This window comes from Limanda limanda, chromosome 5, assembly GCF_963576545.1.
Source record: "Limanda limanda chromosome 5, fLimLim1.1, whole genome shotgun sequence".
Taxonomy (NCBI): domain Eukaryota; kingdom Metazoa; phylum Chordata; class Actinopteri; order Pleuronectiformes; family Pleuronectidae; genus Limanda; species Limanda limanda.
In genome coordinates, this window is record NC_083640.1 from 8,633,275 (window position 1) to 8,654,237 (window position 20,963).

Sequence of the window (20,963 nt, forward strand, 5' to 3'; positions counted from 1 at the left end):
CACTGGGGAAGTGAAACAACTGACAAAAGTAGCCACAGATTAAAGGATAAAGATGTTACAGGAAGAAAGAGAGTGATGCAGGGTGTGACATCAGTTTACATGATGAATGATTACATTTCATTTCATTTTTTACACCACTGATTGATTTAATTAACAGTTTGAGGACATCATCTTCAGTCATATTATTATTATCAATATTAGTAGCGGTAGTAGTAGTAGTAGTAGTAGTAGTAGTAGTAGTAGTAGTAGCAGTAGTAGTAGTAGTAGTAGTAGTAGTAGTAGTAGTAGTAGTAGTAGTAGTAGTAGTAGTAGTAGTAGTAGTAGCAGTAGTAGTAGTATTTGGTCACAGTCTCTAGTTGAAATCTTTTCTTTTCTTTTTGGTGCACAAACAGAAAAAACGTGGCTAAATCAATCTGATGTCTCTTGTTAACCTTCCATTCTCAAAGTTCCATTCTCCCATTTCACAAACTTGATCTATAATTTGTAATGAGAGAATGACCTGTCTACAAGGGAGAACTTGTCCTCGTCCTCCAGGAAGAGGAGAGGGGGAGAGAGAGAGAGAGGGAAAGAGAGAGGGAGGAGGGGGGAGGGCCGAGGGATGACTTGAGGGAGGGAGAGGGGGGCAGGGTGGAGGGGTCGTCCTGGGAGGGATCTGGGGGTGTGTGTGGAGGGCCGAGTTTAAAAAGGCAGACAGCCCCAGCAGTCAGTCACTCACTCTCACACACGATCTGTCTCCTCCAGCAGCAGCAGCACCCGGCTTCTGTGACTCTCTGATTTACTCTTTGATTCACCGCAGCAGCCTTGGAACCGTACCGGACTCTATCTTCTTCTTCTTTTCTTCCTTTTTTTGTTCCACTGTGCAGCATGGAGTCCGCCACTGGGGAATATGTTGACAACTACGAGTACTATGATGACAATGAGACTGTCTGTGACTTCTCAGAGTGGGAGCCCTCCTACTCCCTCATCCCGGTGCTCTACATGCTGATCTTCATCCTGGGCCTGTCAGGGAACGGCGTGGTCATCTTCACCGTCTGGAGGTCGAAATCCAAACGCCGAGCTGCTGATGTCTACATCGGGAACCTGGCCTTCGCTGACCTGACCTTTGTGGTGACCCTACCTCTCTGGGCGGTGTACACAGCGCTGGGCTACCACTGGCCCTTCGGCGTGGCTCTGTGTAAGATCAGCAGCTACGTTGTGCTGGTCAACATGTACGCCAGCGTTTTCTGCCTCACCTGCCTGAGCTTTGACCGCTACCTGGCCATCGTGCACTCTCTGTCCAGCAGCAGGCTGCGCTCGCGGGGAACCATGCTGGCGTCCCTGGGGTGTATCTGGCTGCTGTCCGGCCTGCTGGCTGTGCCCACGCTGCTCTTCCGCACCACTATGAACGACACCAACAGCAACCGGACCACATGCGCCATGGACTTCAGCATAGTGACCATGAACCAGAGGCACGAGTCCTTCTGGATCGCAGGACTCAGCTTGTCCTCGTCCGCCTTGGGTTTTCTTCTACCTTTCCTGGCCATGACCATCTTCTACTGCTTCATTGGCTGCACAGTCACACGTCACTTCAACAACCTGCGCAAGGAGGACCAGAAGAAGAAGAGGCTGCTGAAGATCATCACCACGCTGGTGGTGGTTTTTGCCTTCTGCTGGACTCCCTTTCATGTGCTGAAGAGCATGGACGCTCTGTCCTACCTGAACCTGGCTCCCAACTCCTGCGGCTTCCTGCGCTTCCTGCTGCTGGCTCACCCCTACGCCACCTGCTTGGCCTACGTCAACAGCTGCCTCAACCCGTTCCTGTACGCCTTCTTTGACCTGCGCTTTCGTTCCCAGTGCCTGTGCCTGCTCAACCTGAAGAAGGCCATGCATGGCCAGATGAGCTCCATGTCCTCCACGCTGAGCGCCCAGACTCAGAAGTCAGAGATTCATTCTCTGGCCACAAAGGTGTAGAGAGTAAAAGGGAAGGTGGAGCGGTCACTGCGGGACGGTCCCAGCTCCCACCACTGGAACACTTGAAAACACAGACTTTACGTGTCCGTTATTCGAAGCTGGTAAGATGAGATGATGAACTTTGACTTGCCACCGCTCACAGTTATGAAATCCATTACATGTGCCTCCTGTTCTGCAGTGAGAGGTGTCATCGAGCAGCTGGAGGCAGCTGGCTGAACTCCTTCGCTGCTCTGTTGATCGAATTCTCAGAGAAAAAATATCTATTTTTTTGTTTTGTCCTGCTCTACAAAAGTTCTCAACTGTATCATGGAAGGTGCCCGAAATGTCTGATTTTAAAAACACAAGATGAACTGTAGGAATTGTGAATGGATTTTGCATAGAAGTCTTTTTAAACTGGATCAAACATAAAGCTGTACAGTATTTTCATACCATGACATTTTGTTTAAATGCTGTTTTGTTTTAGAAGCACTTGTTTTAAAGAAATGTGTGAGCAGGGAAACAGAGCAGTGTCATCCTGAGAGATTGTTGTTTGTGATAGTGGGAGTCTGCGGGAGTGGGGGGGGGGGGGCGTAAGGGGAGAAAAGGTGTTGCGGCTTAATTATATAGTTTGTGGAGAGGAGACGGGGGCAGACAGGCAGATGGCAGTTGACAAATGTTGGGTAACAGGAACGGGGTGGGGTTGGTGGGATGGAAGGGGGGGGGGTTGCAGTGTGGTCAAGGCACTGAAGAGGTGACAGAGGAACTTTATAAAATGTTCCAATTTGATGTACATGTTTTATTTTTTGACATCACTGTAACTAACTACTGTATTAAAGACGTGCTCTATGAACCAGAATCTCTTTAATTTCATTGAGTGTGTGAAAAAGTTTGGAAATGCAAATGTAAAAGTGGAGAAAGTTGTAGTTTTAAAAACCAAATGTTAAGTATTTGCACATAAAAAGGGTCTTTTGAGGGTCTTTCTTTCAAAGTGCAGTTTCATTACACCGTCCTGTTATTTCAGTATTAAGTATCTCCGCCGGCTTAAGGCTTTGCTATGAATACCTTGTATTTGTGTTACACCTTCAGACTAATAGATCCCTAATCTCTATTGATTCACAGCAAGTATCCAGACTGTAACCGGATTATGCAAAGCGCAGGCCATCCTGAGGGTTGTGTATTCGATGCTCAGTTGCGATTTCTAACAGCCGCCGTGCTTTAACTGTTGGATGACGCAGTCCTGTGACTTACCATCAAAGCTTTTTTTGAAATTGAAACTCTGTGACCCCACGCAAGTATCGTGGGTAACAGGTAAAAAGGCCACTGCAGTTCATATACAACAATGTCATTTACTGTCACAAAAAGAAAAGGACCATCCATCCACAGGAGGTAAAGCCAAAACAAACCTCAACATGGTCACTGAATAACGGGGTCATTACCAATGAGTGACTCTTCTGAGGGATCCTTTGAGTCGACAGTAATGAGCTCTGTTGGACATAATCACCGTTAGAGATGGCGGCGGCAAGAGTGGGGGGGGTGGGAAGTGGGTCTCTAATCCTGGCAGAGGTTGGGCCGCCAAACAAGTCAATATTTGTCTCCGCTGAAAAGAGATTGCAGTTGGAGCAGTTGCTGGGGTGCAGGGCGGGGTTGGGGGGTTGGGGGTGGTGATGTGAAAAGGAGAATTTGGGAGAGAGGTGAAGAAAACCCCAAACCGACCTGTAAAAAAAAAAAAAACAAGATTTCAAACTTTGTCTGTGTGCTATTGCAGCTTATCATGACCCTGAGTTACCTGTTGTTTTCCACCGAACTCTACCATGGTAACTCCGGCTGCATCAAAGTCATACAAATATTCAACGTGGTTTCTTTTATCCATGACCATTCCACAATCTTCACCGCATGTTTACTGCTGTTACCATGACGACAGTGGTCTGGTACGCCCTGCCACCCTTGCATCAGAGGGACAAGCAACCTGGCTTTGGGAGACTTGTTGGAAAACTCACAGCTATAGGAGTGTGCGTGGCCTCACATCTTTAAAGTAACAACATGTGTGAAACGGCGAGAGGGCGAAGCCTCGTGATTCATCTCGCCTTTTGTGTGGGAGAGATCATGTGTTACTTATTGTTCATCCTGGCAAAAAAACGCAGCAGATTTGACGGCTACGCAGCTTGAAGTGGATCAGCCGATGGTCATTATGATGAATGTGTATAGGCCTCGACGCACACAGAGAGCCAGAGGAAAACTTAAACACACAGTTATTCTTCATTTGCTTCAGTCAGATGCCTTTCGGGCGGATTTATAGGTGCAGTTGAGTTTAAAATTTTAAATGCAAAGGGAATTGAACCAATAACCCTGACTTCTATTGCAAAACATAACAACAAAGGATCATAACAGAGGAATTCAGCATTTATCTGGCTTATCTTTAGCTGACGTACGTTTGACAGTGGGACAGTGGAGGTAGGGCGGAGTCAATCGAGCATGCTGGACTGGCCGGACCTGTTGTTGTTATAGAGATGAGCCGGGCTGACAGCTTGTCTCATGCTGTTAGCCAGGAAGTCCTCTTTGGGGAGAACTCATCTAGAATACCAGCTGAGCGAAGCACCGGGGGTCCACGGGGGCCGCGGCCAGCACATCAACAACAGTTGTGTTGTGCCTCAGAATGCACGTAAATGTTGCCCGTGTTTGTGTGTGGCCTGCGTGTGCTGTTTGTGTGCGTGTGGGTGTTGGGGTGTGGGCTTTACACTGGCCTCATAGTATTCTTAGAGGGAGGTCAACCATGTTGATCCACTGACCTCTTAAAATGATTTACTTTTTTCTTATCAGGAGAGTTTTACATTTTTCTGACCAACAGCTGTTAAACACCCTGGAGCCTTTTACATGCTCCAGATCTGATAACATTAATAAAAATGCATGAGCTTGAAGTTATTATGGACTGAGTGAGTTTCAGATTGGATTTACTTTCTAGCCCTGTAAAACTGAAACTGAAAACTGAAATGAAAAACTTTATCTTCAAAACCTTGAAGCCCTTGATGGGGGTGATCTATGTGACTTTAACAGACAAAGACAAGCAGTGGTCCATGGATGAACTTTGAAGAGGAAGACCGTCTGTTTTCCACCGTGAGGTTTGAACCTGGAGAAGACTTGGATGGGGTCGAACCGCTTTCGTCATGTTGCAAGCATAACTCAGTTATTATGGACTGAGTGAGTTTTAGATTGGATTTACACTCTAGCCCTGTAAAACTGAAACTGAAAACTGAAATGAAAAACTTTATCTTCAAAACCTTCAGTAAAAAGTAAGCTGGAGATATTCCACATTTCTGTTATTGTCAACAAATCCAGAGAAAACACCAAACTCTAAAAGGGATTGGTTGGTCTCTCACTTTCCAGCTTCCCTCGCCTGCATCTCAATCCAAAACACAATTGTTCTGACTGGTGAGATACATTTTTGAGCAGTAAATTAACACTAATAAAGTCAGTTAGTGAGCATTTACAGCAGCAGGACAATGTCATATTCATCTAAAATAAACTACCGTGCTAGTTTTTATCATACTGAAGGAGCATATCAGCCAGTGGCAACAACAGATCTCTATCTGGCACAGAGGGACATCACATATCAGGGTTAGAATCCACAGACAATTGTTGGTTTTATTGCTGGACACATATATGCTGTCACCAGACTTTTATCTGAATGGAAACATCATCAGCCTGTACCTCCGAACTCCAAACACTAAAACAGCCCACACAGGTGCCTGTCCTGTGTGTTGTCGTGGTCAGTGTGAGCTGCCACACCCGAATGGGACATCTGAACCGAAACGCAACTGCACGCTGATCCTCAGATCTCCCTGCTGTTCTATCCCACCCAAGCAGCAACAAATGCACTCCGCAATGTGTGTGTGTGTGTGTGTGTGTGTGTGTGTGTGTGTGTGTGTGTGTGTGTGTGTGTGTGTGTGTTCATATGCTCATGTAAACAGACATCTGACACATTCCACAGCCTGTCAACGCTAACCCTACTTTCTCTACAGCGTTCGTCCACCTGTTGCCTGGCTATAACACACACACACACACACACACACACACACACACACACACACACACACACACACACACACACACACACACACACACACACACATATATACACTCACACACACACACATATACACATACACACACACACACACACACACACACACACACACACACCAACAACCACTCAAAAGGGTGAAAGCATTATTTATTATCCTTCCAAACCTTCCTCTGAAAGATCAAAAATAGCTTTGGGTGTCCCTCTGTCTGTCTGTCTGTCTCTATGTCTTACCTGTGGATATTGAGCACAAAGGGTCGACCAGACCCCACCCACAAAATGAGGACAGGGGACGAGTATAGGGGATGAGAGTGTTTACATTCGGCCTGCATTTGGTTCTGTGTGTGTGTGTGTGTGTGTGTGTGTGTGTGTGTGTTTTAAAGAATTATATTTGTAATATTTTATGTCTGTTCTCTCTCATTTGTTTAACGTGTGCAGGTTCAACAGGAGAAGATGAAATCACATACTTCACTGTCTAAAACACAGATTTCGATTCAGTTCAGATCAAAACACAGTTAAAACCAGTTTGCTGATAAATTGAATGTTCAAGTGTTCCATTCTTAGTAAATGTATTCAAAGAAGAATGAAGCATTGTCACTCATTAGAATTTGAACGTTTCAACTGTTTTCACTTTCTTTGTTATTTGTAAATCAAACAGGAGTCATGGAGAGAGGTGACTAGATATGACAATGTTTTTATTAATATTTTCTATTCTAACTTTTTGTTATTGTTAAATAAATAGTTTTACATTTTTGGGAAATGTGATCATTCGCTCTCTAACCAACAGTTAGACATGAAGATCAATACTACAACTTTAAAATCTGTATAAATATAAATGAAGCCAGAGCAAGTGAGCTGAGCGTAGCATAAAAAGATGGAAACAGTTGGCCTGGCTTTTGCCCACTATTACTTCAAAAGCCAAAAATAATGTGTTTTGACCATAGACTGTAAATATAGAACCATCTCCCTTTCCTCTCACTATCTATAAATGAAGTCAGAATATCCTGGATAGGAATGCTGCCATCTTTGGAGCCACGTCTGCTCAGTGGAGGTTGGGACATGGAGCCACAGTAGCGAGGTCCAGCAGATACACATGCTCGACCAATCAGGAGTCTGTCTCAGCTGTCATTTCGTCAAACAACAAATTCAAACCAAACTTTCAGGAGAAACTTGTGTTATGTTACATATTACATCAGCGTGATCAGAACTACCTTAAATGATATGAACCCTGTTTAAGAAAATGTTATTTAATATGACTTTTTGGTTTGGTCCATGTCCCATCTACTAACATGGAGGAGACATGACTTATGACCTACTGTATACTGCAGCCAGCCACCAGGTGGGGATTAAGGTGCATTGGCTTCACTATTGGGGAGCCTTCATACCAACCATCTTTGTGATTTATGGTATCGATCAAAGTGAAACTGCTGTTTTGAATAAAAGATCAAATTAAAAGTCGAATGTGTTTCCAGGATAAAAGTTAAACCCCTGGGAACACATGTTGCCATGTATGTTCTCTACTCTGTTAATGTCAATATATGGCTCCAGTAAAAATGAGCCTTTTGAAGTATTTAGGAGGACGCACCAGTCTGATGTTGTTTAATTAGCATTTTATGGATCACCACATCACTGACTTTACACCAGCATCCTGAACGAACCCACAGAAAAGGCTGAAGAAAAACTAACCGGGAAACCAGGTGGTATAAAGTGCAAGGAGCCTTGTTTTGAAGCCCCGGTTCCTGTTCACTGAGGGACTGACAGCTTTGTGATTGACTGTCCGCAGGATTAAGGCTTACAGTGTACAGTTAATAACATAAAGTGTCTGACCAGTCTAGACAGCAGAGCCACTGATCCCCCAAAACCAGTCGGTCCAACCTGACACAGAAACCAGGAGACTAGTTTCTCTGTGTCAAAACTGACACCTCCTCCCTCCAAACCCATGTTTCAACACTTGTTTACAGTGGAAACATCTTTAAAAAAGGAGATTTTCATTCCTGTCTCATTTATGTGACCTCTCAACCCCTCTGCTCCTTAATCTGTTACCTTCAAAACAAACTCACATGTTACAAAGCTGTCAGTTATCAGGACACCAGACAAATAATCAATTAGCTGATCAACAGAGACTTCACCAGGAACTCTTGAAATCAAATAATTCCTTTTACAAATTTTTCAAAACGTTAACAAGCCTTATCTCTCAGGCGGCAGCATCTCAAATGTGCACATTTCTCGGTTTTCTTAATCGACCATGATAGTAAAATAAGAATACCTCTGGGTTTTGGGCTGTTGGTCAAACAAAACAAGTCAAGCGCAGACGTCATCTCACTCTCAGGAAAACTATGACAGACATTTTCCAAAATCATATAGACCAAACAGTTATCCAAGACAATAAATGTCTCATCATTCAAAAATGAAAACAACTGTTAGTTAAAGCTGTGATGTGAGTGTGAAGTAAGAATGAGCGAATCCCTCACAGTTTGCCCCCTGTGGTTTTGTTTTTGCAGTTCTGGATGTAGAGAAGACAAGCTAAAGGCCCCATCCGCTCACATTCACAGCCTCATTTATCTTCATATCCTTTTCCCTCTGCTTGAATCTGTGCTGACAGTGATGAATGAGACACCACAGACGTTGGAAACGGAGCCATGTCGCCACAAATCTTATCAAAAAAAGGTTTCACGAATAATGGGGCGTAGCACGTCTAATCATGCCTCCCGAAATTGGCCACTTGAGTGTCCAATACACACCAACGGCCCCAGTCTCCCTCCTTGACTCCTCCCCCATAAATTAACGCTAAATTGTTACCACGTCTGCTCAGGGGTCCCCCGTTGAAATCAGCTTGTCTCAGTGATCTCTGGTGTAACCTGGATGTGGCCTCTCACTGCAATTGTTCGGACCTTGAGAACAATCGAGAACAAAAGAAGCAAAGAACATAATTTGTATGAGATCAGTGTTTCTGGGCTAATGTCGTTATCTTTTGGCACATTCCAAGAAGTGATTAGGAAATCTGGGCTTTCAAATTGACCCCCCCACCCACCCACCCACCTCCTGCCTGTCATTGTTATTCACTGTTGTTCAGGGTCATGTCCACTCCACCCATTACACCACTGACTGGATCTGATTGGGTGTGTGGAGGATTTTAGTCAGCTGAGAAAATAAGTAAGAGGATATAACTTGTACTGTAAAGGCCTAACCTCTTACACATGTGGCACATATGTGGAAATATAAACATAATCTATGTGTGGGTTAGGCTCAGGGTCAGGGTATGTATGTTTGGAACAGATGAGTTGCAAGTTTATTCAGAGTGATGTTGATGGAAACTGGTAAACATGCTATTATTACACAAAATAAGGGAAACTAAAAACATCAGCGTAATGAACTTGAAAACTCAGGTTCAATTGCTGAGTTGCTTGAGTTAAAATAAATTAAGAATGTAACTGGTGTGAACGCAGGTTGGTATTTTATGTGAAAAATGTGAGATGAAATAATTCAACAACTTGTACAACTTAACTTTGTTTGCTAAACAACACTTAACTTGAAGTTGAGTTTATTGTTTTTGAGGCTGCACTTGAACTTAAGTTTTTGTGTTGAATCAACTTGATAATGTTTACAATGTGTGTACGTAGGTATGGAGAGCTGCTTTTAGACATGCACTGGATTCTCCACACTTTCAAGCAGGGATCTCCTGCTGGATGGAGCGACATGTGACAGACGCTAAAATGATAAAAAAGAAAAAGAAAACAAATATCTCCCAGTGAAAAAGCGGTGTCATGTAGAAGTGTTTGTGGCGATAAGAGCCAACACCAGTGTTTTGGTGTTGTCAGGAAAACCAGGTGATATCCCCAGCTGAATTAATATATTACTTCCTGCCTCCGCCTGCTGCACCACCCCTCATCTGAATAATGTGGAGGATTTGTTGTGAACGCATCTGTGCAGAGAACCTCCAGCTGCATTGTGCTTGTGTGAAAAGCAAAACCCAGACCCAATTCTCCGGACTTTATCCGCAGTCATGGCTTATGTATGATTCTGTCTATCTATCATGGATATTTGAAGGTAGGACCAGGGCCGTGTTGCTGCACAGTGCATGGTAATGAGTCCTGCTGCTGCTGCTGCTTGGTATCATTAAGCAAGAGATGTTGCTTCCGAGGGCAGCGTATCTTGGCCAGACCTGAATGTGCTGGGCTCTTGTCCCCTCCGGATATGGCCGCTCAGGGCTCATCGTCCTTTAGACACAAAGATCCTCTTCACATCCTTCTCTATCCCTTCCATTGTGAAGGTCAGGCGTCGAGGCACGCTGCTGCCATGCCTGCTTCACGACTAAATGCTTCTCCTGTGACTGGCTGGTCCCGTTGCCAGTTCAGCTGCTGCATCAGGGGGAAACGACAGGCTTCAGTCCACCTTCCTCACATGAAAGTTACCTTTGCCATCTGGGTGTGATCCCTTGTGATGTTTGTGGATACATGCTGGAGAATGTCAATTCTAAAATGTAGCAGGTGTGTGTTTGATCCTCCGCAGAAGGAAGAAAATGAGATGAAATAACATCAGAAATCAAAACATCTCTAAGTTAATCTGTCCACATCACTACATGGTAAGCTTTGTTGTTGTTGTATGTATATAGATATATATAATAAACTTAGTTTGTATAGCACTTTCAAAACAGGTTGGCTAAGTGCTTCACTAACATAAAATCTGAAAATACTGCAATGCAAATTTAATCAAGTTAATGCAAGAGGTGATGGAAAAACAAAGAAATGAAACAAGTGCGTAGTAGCGCCCAATGTAATAACATAAAACAACAAATACATCAATAAAATAAGCATTTTTTATTTCATCAAAATAATTTAAATCTTGAATCGGTCATGAGGAGGCCACTAGGATGTTTAAACTGAGTATAAGGTGTTGGTGCAGATTGACAGAGCTCTTTTATCGCCCCCTTGTTTACATTCACTTGTTACCCAGTGTCTTTCCTGGGAGCTGTTCAGTCCTCAGTCACTGGGGGGCAGCAGTGAGTGGATTCTACTAATTAACTTTCCCTCTGGCTTCTGACTTGTTCTAAGTTACTGACCTCATGGGTCAAGTTGTCTGCACTGTTTCATCACAAATTTAAACTTTACCATTTATTTATGGTGTGAACCATTCCAGTCACCATTCAGGGTAATCTGTGTTATGTATGAACTGGAACAGGTCGACATATGAGCCCATATAAAGCAACTGCTGCCACCTGTTGGTCAAGATGTACAATTGCCAAACCTGTTTCACCTCAATATTACCTGTTTTACCTCAATATTACACAGTGTGCAATGAACTCTCCAGTGTGTATGTGCAAGCATGTCTATCTATAGTGATGAAGGCCAATTTTGGTTCAAACAATAATTGAGAGGACATTTTGGATGATCTTCACAAATTCAATGGACTGTTTGAGGGTTTAGACTTGGTTTTAGTGTTAGGGTTAGGGTTTTGGGTAGTGATTAGGGTTAGGATTATGGTTATAGTTAGGGTTAGGGTTAGGGTTTTGGGTAATGGTTAGGGTTAGTCATTTAGTTGTGATGGTTAAGGTCAGGTTAAAGGTCTAGGGAATGCATTATATCAATGTTATATATAGTCTATGATGTCGAGTATCAGTCTGATACTGTTTTATTACCAATATCATTGGCTTTTATACTAATTTCCCAAACAAACCAACACAAAACTATGAAGAAAAGTGACAAAGAAAACATACAACCAATGCACAAGAACCTTTCCAGTCAGCAAACAGGGTCAGCAGAGAAACCTACTCTCAGACACACAGTTTAAATAAATATGTGTGTAAAATTTATAAATGTTACTCATCAAGCTATAAAACCGCTTCATTGCTCTCTTAGAGAAGAAGGAATAGAGGCGTTAGGAGGTGATCAAGGAAATACTGCCACCTGTTGGCAAGGTTGTACAATTACCAAAACTGGTTAGTGTACAGAGAAAAATGTTTTTTAATCAACATTTGAGATGATTAAAGTTCACATTCAACAACCTTTATTTAAACATACCTAGTGGTAAAGGATCATTTAAGGCCCCTGCTCTGAACTCTCAGGGAGATGAGAGGGTCGTCCTCTAACCACAAGGTCGGTGGTTCGATCCCTGGCACCTCCAGTCTGCATTCCGAATTGCTCAACTGCAAATCGCCCCGGGCGTGTATGAATGGTGTGAAAAATGCATAAAGCATTAAGTACTCAAAAGGCACTTCTGGCAAGAATGAGTGTTATAATATGGGAAATATATTTAAGTGTGTATTTACAGACGTCAGTATTCATGATTGAAAATCAACAATCACTCTATATTATATCACCTCAATATTAACAGCTATTTACCACTTCAGATTGTCTAAAACATTTCCTTGTTCTTTCATTCTCATATTCATACAGACGACATTGGTCTTCAAATATATAACAGGCTATCTACATTTAATTGTAAAATACAATATTATAAAGTAAGAGGGGAAAGCAGCATTGAAGTCAGCAAGCGTTCTTTTTTATTCCCTTAAGAGATGTAAGTCTTGAGCTTCTGTTTGATGAATGGTGTGTGATAGCAAAAGCTCTGCATCACTGGATCAAGCTGCTTCAAGTGGTTCACAAAGATCTAAATAAACACCGTCTAATTGTCTTCACTCAATAATAAGGCCACAGAACTGTGTTGAAATGAAAAGCTGTTGTTTTTTTTCAAACCCACAAGATCTTTTATTGTTTTTAAAATATACAAGTAAATGCATTTTCCAAACTTGTCCAGTGGTGAATCAGGTACATATTACATATGTGGCACATATGTGGAAATATAAACATAATCTATGTGTGGGTTAGACTCAGGGTTAGGGTTTGTATGTTTGGAACAGATGAGTTGTAAGTTTATTCAGTGTGATGTTGATGGAAACTGGTAAACATGCTATTATTACACAAATTTAGGGAAACTAAAAACATCAGCGTAATGAACTTGAAAACTCAGGTTCAATTGCTGAGTTGCTTGAGTTAAAATAACTTAAGAATGTAACTGGTGTGAACGCAGGTTGGTATTTTATGTGGAAAATGTGAGATGAAATAATTCAACAACTTGTACAATTTAACCTTGTTTGTTAAACAATGCTTATCTTGAAGTTAAGTTTACTCGTGTTTTTGAGGCAGCACTCAAACTTAAGTTATTGTGTTTAAACAACTTGATAATTTTTACAATGTGTATATGTAGGTATGTAGAGCTGCTTTTAGACATGCACTGAATTCTCCACACCTTCAAGCAGGGATCTCCTGCTGGATGGAGCGACATGTGACAGACGCTAAAATGATAAAAAACTAAAAGAAAACAAATATCTGAAGCTGCTTCTAGTGGTTCACAAAGATCTAAATAAACACTGTCTACTTGTCTTCACATTTAAAATAAGGCCACAGAACTACAGTAAAGGTCACAGGGAATACATATTAACAAAGCCCCTCTGTATTTATGTATGACAGTTTCCAGGTGGTTGCAGGTCAGTTGCAGGAATGAGTAAGATTTCCTTGTTTTGGTTTCATGCTTTGTTTTTGCCCCAGACAGGTTGTCTGAACTGAAGGTGTGGTTGGGGCTGAGTCGGGGGCAGCGGCTTGTGGCTCTGATGAGACTTATTTCCCGGTGAGGAGAAGGTCAGATCTCTGGGCAGAAGCCGAGACCTAACGCCCCTCGAGTAGGACAGTGATTCTGATTTGGCACGTGGGCCCATGATGACGGGAGTGCACGTTTTGGGGATGATGGTGGTCATGGTCCGAGTCAGGACCCTCCCTCTCCTGGCGGCCAGTGAAGGAGCTGCAGCTGGAGGCTTCTGCTTCCTGTCTGGCCCTTTGCTCTCCTGCTGTTCTCTGGGGGGTGTCTGCTGCACGGTGGGGGGCTGCCAGCTCTGCATCCTGCACTCCATGTCTTTCAGAGCCTTGTCAGTGTAGGCCTGCATTTCTCGACACACCTGAGAAATCTGCAGCTCATACTCATCCCTCCAGGCTTTTTTACTGGCCTCAAGCTTCTGCTCAAACATTGCACACAGCTCCTGCTCCTTTAGATTCATCTCTGAGGGTCTATTCTCTTCGCTGTTGACATCCCCACCCTCGGGTTCACTGCCCATCTGGGCTCCCTCCACTTCTCTGTCTTTGACTCTTTGCACCAGCTCCAGGATGCTGCTCTTAGAAGCCCTCGTGCCCCCTTGTGATCTGATCTGCCCACGTACCTGTTGGATAACGGACTGCAGCTTAACCTGCATCTCCTTCTCTGGAGCAGCGTTGTCCTCTGAACATCCATTATCTGGACCACCTGAAGAAATGTGATCCTCTCCTGCAGCATCGTCTGTGCCCTGCTTTTGCTCCTGCTGTTGCTCCTTGTGTTGTTCCGTCTGTTGCTCCTTCTGTTGCTCCTGCTGTTGCTCCTTCTGTTGCTCCTGCTGTTGCTCCTGCCGTTGTTCACCGTTCACCAGTATCTGCGGATTCGTGTCGGAGGAGGATTTACTCATGTTTGTTTCTCGTCTTCACAGCTCTACCTTGAGCTGAGCCACTACAACAGTGTGAGGAGAGCTGGTGTGGAAGGTCCCACTGGACTGAGGTTCATGTCCTTAGAGAGACTGGACACCAGGGGAGCTATGGCTTGCAGTCTAATGTAAAGCAGTGTGATGCATGAGGTAGTGTTTCAAAACAATGTGCATCAGCACTGCAAGTTATGAGAGCAATAAAATCCTGGAATAAGGGCCTCAGCTCTGGGAAAAGGAAGAGTGAACTCTGTCCAGCAGCACGTAAACTACAGCAAACTACTTCTTCCATATCAACCAATTGAATGATCCATTGGCCTTGGTCATGCAATCATCGGTATTTATTTAATCCACGATGTTATGTTCCTCTGTCTGCATGTGTGTCGCTGCAGCCCGTGACAACAGCTGGTTACAAACATGAAAAACAAAGATCTCCAGGGACGTCCGCAGTGGGAGCACTGAGGGGGGGGGGGATCCAAAGTCCCATTAGTAGTTAGTGAGCTGTTAGTGAAATGCAACGCTGTAACACCAGACCAAGAAACCTGCAATGCTTACATACCGACAACAGATGAAAACAAACTGCTCACCTGCTAACTCCAGCTCATGTTCAGTATTCTGTCTTTTAAATAATGAGCACTGACCCTGTCTGATCATTGGGATGAAATAATCAGAGTAATCACACAAAATAATGACCTCAGATAAAAAATAATGAAGATGTTGTCATCAGGGGGTTGGTCCCTTTCTGGGTCTGTTATACGGGGTTATGTTACTGCAGGAGTTCACAGTGGGGATGTGTGGTTTGTGGTCCACACACACACACACACACAAATTATGTGTGTAGTCTAATCTCAGATAGCTCCAAGGTCGTTCCGGTTGTCACACCATAAATTTGAAAGGTTTAGCGCAGAGATAATGAAGGAATGTTATGTCCTTTTTGAAATCCTCTCTTATCTCTTATCTGGTGGTTTTTGAGTTTTGGGATTACAAATTCACAGAGTCCCAAAAGGGGATTTTTTTTTAAATTTGTGTGCACAAGATAGAAAAAATAAATCATTTTTGTAAAAAGTGTCCTGTTGTCTGGTGTTGAGACTGAGGGAGAAAGTGTTTTCCTGCTTGCATGGTGGCTTATTAGTAGTTTAATGTAAGCAGCTTATCACACTGATGCCTATTTGCTACTTTACTCAGTTACAGAATCTAAAAGACCTATTCAGTTTTCATGTTTCATCATAAAGAACAAAACTAAATGTGGATACTGTGATTGTAAATACAGGAAGTTGAATCGTTACTGTACTGTATGTGGTTCTCAGGGGTTTTGAGACACAAGAGAAGATATTACGTTTACTTCTGTTCTGTTTCCATAAAAATTGTTTTTCAAGTGACCGAATCCAACTCTGCTGGCTGCACCTTGGCACCAGCTGACCTCTTTCATTCCCAGCTATCATCTCTCTTATTGATCTGTTTGGTTTCTGATAATTATCCTGCGTTTGCCTGACTGAATTGTGTTTTCACACCAGGAATCTGTAGGATGGCTTTTGATTATTTTTCAGGATATCTTTTTAAAGTCTTTTCTCAGCTGGATAAATCAGAATTAGGAATACTAGAGAAACAATATGGATAGGGTTGATGGGATGGGGGCAGTTCACAGCAAGCAAGGGTTCACTTGACTCCACAGCACTAAGCCAATGAGAGCGCAGCATGAGTGAGCCTCCTCTCGCCACTAAACGCTAACACATGGCCCTGCTGCTTTTACTTCTTCCAGAAAAATGCATCTGTAATTCTACACCTCCTCAGACAGGTCTCAGTGTCATTTTGAAGAAACATGTTTACATTTATTCCTAAATAAATTAGATTTTTTTATAATGCACTAAACAGAAGCCAAAAAATTATCCATTCCAGCGCTTTTACAATTTTTAATTTGCAAAAGAGAGCTACCACACATTATTGACGCATAGATATTTCCTGATGGGACATTTTATACAAGCATCATATTCCGTATATACATCAGACTGAAATAAGTGATGCTGAGACCTGTTGCATGTCACAATGTTTTCCCGAGTAGTCATTGTGTAACAGCAAAAGTGCACCATGCCTCAGTACGCTTCCCTCCCTCTTCTTCATCTTCCTCCTCCAATCCCTCCTCCTCACCGGCGGCCGGCGATTTAAAAACTTCTCTCTCAGCTTTGGAAGTCATTGTGGATTTCATTCTGTCAATCAGGTCAGGTCACCAGGAGCAACATGGTGAGTTACCAGAATCTCATTAGTTTGACTTGCTTCTTGTTATTATCTTATAATACCATTATTACCCTTTATTCATCTGTTGGACTTTGTACAAAGAAATCAGAATATTTGACAGTTTATTTATTACTTTTCCTTGTATTATAATAATGTTATGATGTGCTTTCTTGTAGACAACATACACAGACAAAGGAGAAAAGGTAAGTAATATAATCATTGTTAAACTACAGAATTCAAAGAGGTTATCGAGTATTTTGACATCAAGTGCGACATTGCAGCACTAAAACTAAGATTTTAATGCTACTAATTCAGCATTTGTTAGTTCCATTTTCCTATAAGTTCCCCCTTCATGTATTATAGCAATATAACTCAAAAAATTGATCTTCCATCAGTGACGGATCTTTGTAACCATTATGTCTTCATGTCTCCAGCATGAGAAGGGCAGGCTCCTCTGCTTCGATCACCTAACATTCTGGGTTGGAAATGCAAAACAAGTAAGTTAACTACTCCTGCTTGCCATCCACTTTTTGGAGCACATCATTTTCCCCCTGACCTACTTCTCCTGCAGAAGAAGGGGTAGACTATACATTGAGCAAGGCTATTGGTTCTCCAGAGGGGTGGAGGGTACACAGCATCTCAAATACTAAACCTAACCGCTTCTAACTTATTATTGCATAAACCAAGTTAAGGCTCAGTAGTCACCAGCAGGTGGCGCTATCAGACAGTTTAAAGCCAGCCACCTTCGATCATGCTTAGTTTGAGGTACAAATGGAAATAAAACATCTCAATGAGTTTTATTCTGCTGATTTAAAATGATTGTCTTCAACAGTCTGCATCGTTTTACTGCAACAAGATGGGATTTGAGCCTTTGGCTTACCAGGGTTTGGAGACAGGCTGCCGCGACGTGGTGTCCCATGCAGTGAAACAAGGCAAGGTAAGAAAAGAAAACACACCAGACAGAGGATGCACCAGGAGCAGAGAAGATTTCCTTCAGTGCAATAACAAGTACAACAATAATCACTGCTCTGCGGAAGTAACTCGAGTTTGAATGTCACTGGTTATTGTCAATGTACAGATATACAAATATATGGTCCATAAATGTAACTCTACGGAGAAAATCTGAAATAATCTTGCAGCTACTTTTGCTTTTATTGTGTTAATGTTGTCACTTTATGTCCGACAGATCATTTATGTGTTCTCATCTGCCCTGAATCCTGACAACAAAGGTACGACTTCACTGATGCTGCAGTGGGTTCACTATGAGGTCAAAGCTGAAATATGTATTTGTAGTTAGATATTAACTTATGCCCACAAAGTAATTATCTTAAGTTATTTATAATATAAACATATTTGCATATCATATATGATCTAAGGATAATTATCATTGTTATTACCTGCACACACAAATGGATTAAATTGGTTACATGTTGGGACTTTAGGGGCTCCGTACTATTCAATTTTACTTCAAGCAATAGATTTTGCACTAAAGATTTGTTTTCCCCTCAGAGATGGGAGATCATTTGGTCAAGCATGGGGATGGAGTGAAGGATATCGCATTTACAGTGGAGGACTGTGACCTCCTTGTGCAGGTAACGCTTTACTGCTACATTTAAATTATTGCTGTTAGTTTTGCTCTCAACGCACTAAGATTCTCTCTATTCTCAGAAAGCCCGTGAGAGAGGTGCACTTATTGTAAAGGAGGCTCACACTGTGGAGGACAAATATGGAAAAGTCCGACTGGCTGTGCTTCAGACGGTGAGAGAAGTCACTGAGAAGGAATCCTATGAATTAACATTCAACATCTTCATATTTGAATATGAAGATGTTGAATGTAGGTTGACACGTCCTGATATTAGCTGATGATAAACTGAAGCACTCGCATGATTATAGACCCTCTTGTGTTTGCTGCAGTATGGTGACACCACACACACGTTTGTGGAGAGGACAGGATACAATGGGCTGTTCCTGCCAGGATTCCTCCCCCCTCTGTTCAAGGACCCTTCATTAGCCAAACTGTGAGTTAATGTGTTTCTGCACAGGTTTAAAACATACATGTTTCCGTCTGAATCCCAACTAATCAATGTTGTATGTTTGTGCGGTTTCCCTTTGGTCTGTCCATTCAGTCCCAGTGGAAAACTGAACTTCATCGATCACGTGGTGGGAAACCAGCCAGACGACGAGATGGTTCCAGTGGTGGAATGGTAATGGACTTAAAGAGGAGAAACATCCAACATGGAAAGAAGCATGTGAAGTTGATAGATAGCAGAGTCAACAGCCATCTGACTCTTGCATAACTCTGAGGCAGCATCAGCATGACTCATGAGTTTTCTTTAAGAAGGTCCCCACTGGTTTTCCACATCTGGATCTTGTTTCTATGCGGAATAAGTAGGTGGGAAAAGGCAGTTCTCAAAATGAGCAAGATCATTGGTTGATCCTTCAGACGGGGGGGTGTAACACATACCAGAGGTTTTTGGCTCAAGTCTGAATATATCACTTATTTATATTTATCAGAAAAAATAACGCAGAAACACTGAATTTAAAAGGATTTAAAATAAGGTGCATGTGTGTTAATTGTTCGGGTGTTGATCTGGTTCCTGATCTTACAGGTACCAGAGGAACCTTCTCTTTCACCGCTTCTGGTCAGTGGATGACAAACAGCTTCAGACAGAGTTCAGTGCCTTGCGATCCATCGTGGTGGCAAACTATGAGGAGACTGTGAAGATGCCCATCAACGAGCCAGCTATCGGGAAGAGAAAATCTCAAATTCAGGCATGTTAATTTACACCTCCATAAATATGTTGACTAGACACTTTACTTCTCTGATAACAGTTGAATAGCAGGTGTCCTTTCCATCTGTTTTCACTTATAGGAGTATGTGGAGTACTATGGAGGTCCAGGAGTGCAGCATATAGCCATGAACACATCAGATATCATCCCTGCAGTAAGTCTGGGAAATACTGTGTTTGCTTTTGCATGTGGATGCATCCCTGCAGCGGCGAAAACACAACGCCCTGATGGAATTTTTTCTCTGCAGATCCGTAACCTGAAGGAGCGTGGGATGGAGTTCATGTCGATACCGGACACCTACTACGAGCAGCTGAGGGCGAATCTGAAAAACTCAAAGCTACAAATCACAGAGGACCTGGACGTCCTGCAGGTCAGAGTCTCAGCCATATTCTTTTAAAAAAACATGGAGGACGGATGTTTTTATGCTTTGTCAAAACTTAAGTGTGTTTTTAAGAGCGTAACATAACTTTATTTATTCTCCTGTCACAGTGAATTTTAGAGCAAAATGTGAATATATCACTTTAGTTGTTACACAGCTGTGTCAACACTTAATTTACAGGATCTGCAGATCTTGGTAGACTACGACGAGAACGGTTATTTACTTCAAATCTTCACCAAGCCAGTTCAGGATCGCCCCACTGTGTTCTTGGAAGTCATTCAGAGACACAACCACCAGGTGAGGGCGCCGCTGGGAAGATGAACACAGGGAGATACACTTTAAAAACACCTGCTCTGTGTGTTCAGTGTACTGTTCTCAGTGCATAACAATATATTCTATTTGCTCACAGGGCTTCGGAGCAGGAAACTTCAAATCTCTTTTTGAAGCTATTGAAGCCGACCAGCAAGCCAGAGGAAACCTGACGATCCTGACACCGAATGGAGTTACAAAGAACATGTGAACCTCGTGTTAGTCTCAATAACTATGTATTAAATATGAAAAGACACTTTCCTTGGAGGGTCCTTGTTACCAGATATTATTGTGACTTGCTTGTTTTATTATTCAAATCTTTATTTCATGTTACCTCATCAGTAAGAAGAGAACATCAACACTAAACATTCGTAAAGAAATGCTTTCTTATTATAAAATATTAACACCACCAACATTTTTTGATACAAGCTTGACTCAAGCAAATCACAGTTGAAGCTCTCATGAACGAAAACATTTAACAATACATTCATGTTATCATTAGGACAACGAGGTCAATAGATATTTCATTGTAGCAGAGGCCTTCAGTGTGCTGTTGCACACACCTGCAATGTGTGAACAATTATGTTCATGAACTTAATAAACAAATACAACCAAATGTAGTGTTCTATAATGAAAAAATGTGAAATTATAATTAACCAAGCTGCAGTGCTTTTCTAAATTATCGACTGTACTGTCTGAATAGTAATAAAATGGCTTTTTGACACATATCCCGTGTCTGTGTTTATATT

General features: G+C 42.4%; 2 protein-coding genes across 2 annotated transcripts; both read left to right on the top strand.

The window, feature by feature from the left end:
* The first annotated feature begins 727 nt into the window (after window positions 1–727).
* On the top strand, window positions 728–2,498 carry aplnra (apelin receptor a). Its single transcript, XM_061071666.1, has one exon. It carries the CDS (start codon window positions 865–867, stop codon window positions 1,948–1,950), a length of 1,086 nt encoding a protein of 361 aa, XP_060927649.1. The 5' UTR covers window positions 728–864; the 3' UTR covers window positions 1,951–2,498.
* A 14,074-nt stretch (window positions 2,499–16,572) lies between these two features.
* Window positions 16,573–20,942, top strand: hpdb (4-hydroxyphenylpyruvate dioxygenase b). Its single transcript, XM_061071620.1, has 14 exons — window positions 16,573–16,742; window positions 16,913–16,939; window positions 17,171–17,233; window positions 17,569–17,673; window positions 17,923–17,965; window positions 18,246–18,328; window positions 18,405–18,494; window positions 18,651–18,754; window positions 18,863–18,940; window positions 19,346–19,508; window positions 19,609–19,680; window positions 19,774–19,896; window positions 20,086–20,202; window positions 20,315–20,942. Exons 1-14 carry the CDS (start codon window positions 16,740–16,742, stop codon window positions 20,423–20,425), a joined length of 1,182 nt encoding a protein of 393 aa, XP_060927603.1. The 5' UTR covers window positions 16,573–16,739; the 3' UTR covers window positions 20,426–20,942.
* Window positions 20,943–20,963: the final 21 nt, after the last annotated feature.

What these genes read in the sequence shown, in the direction of transcription:
- hpdb (XM_061071620.1), top strand. An exon ending in GGGTTGGAAATGCAAAACAA is followed by an intron (nt 17,234 to 17,568) that starts GTAAGTTAACTA and finishes TGTCTTCAACAG; the next exon opens with TCTGCATCGTTTTACTGCAA. An exon ending in CCTGAATCCTGACAACAAAG is followed by an intron (nt 17,966 to 18,245) that starts GTACGACTTCAC and finishes TTTTCCCCTCAG; the next exon opens with AGATGGGAGATCATTTGGTC.
- aplnra (XM_061071666.1), top strand. Translation starts at nt 865, where the DNA reads ATGGAGTCCGCCACTGGGGAATATGTTGACAACTACGAGTACTATGAT.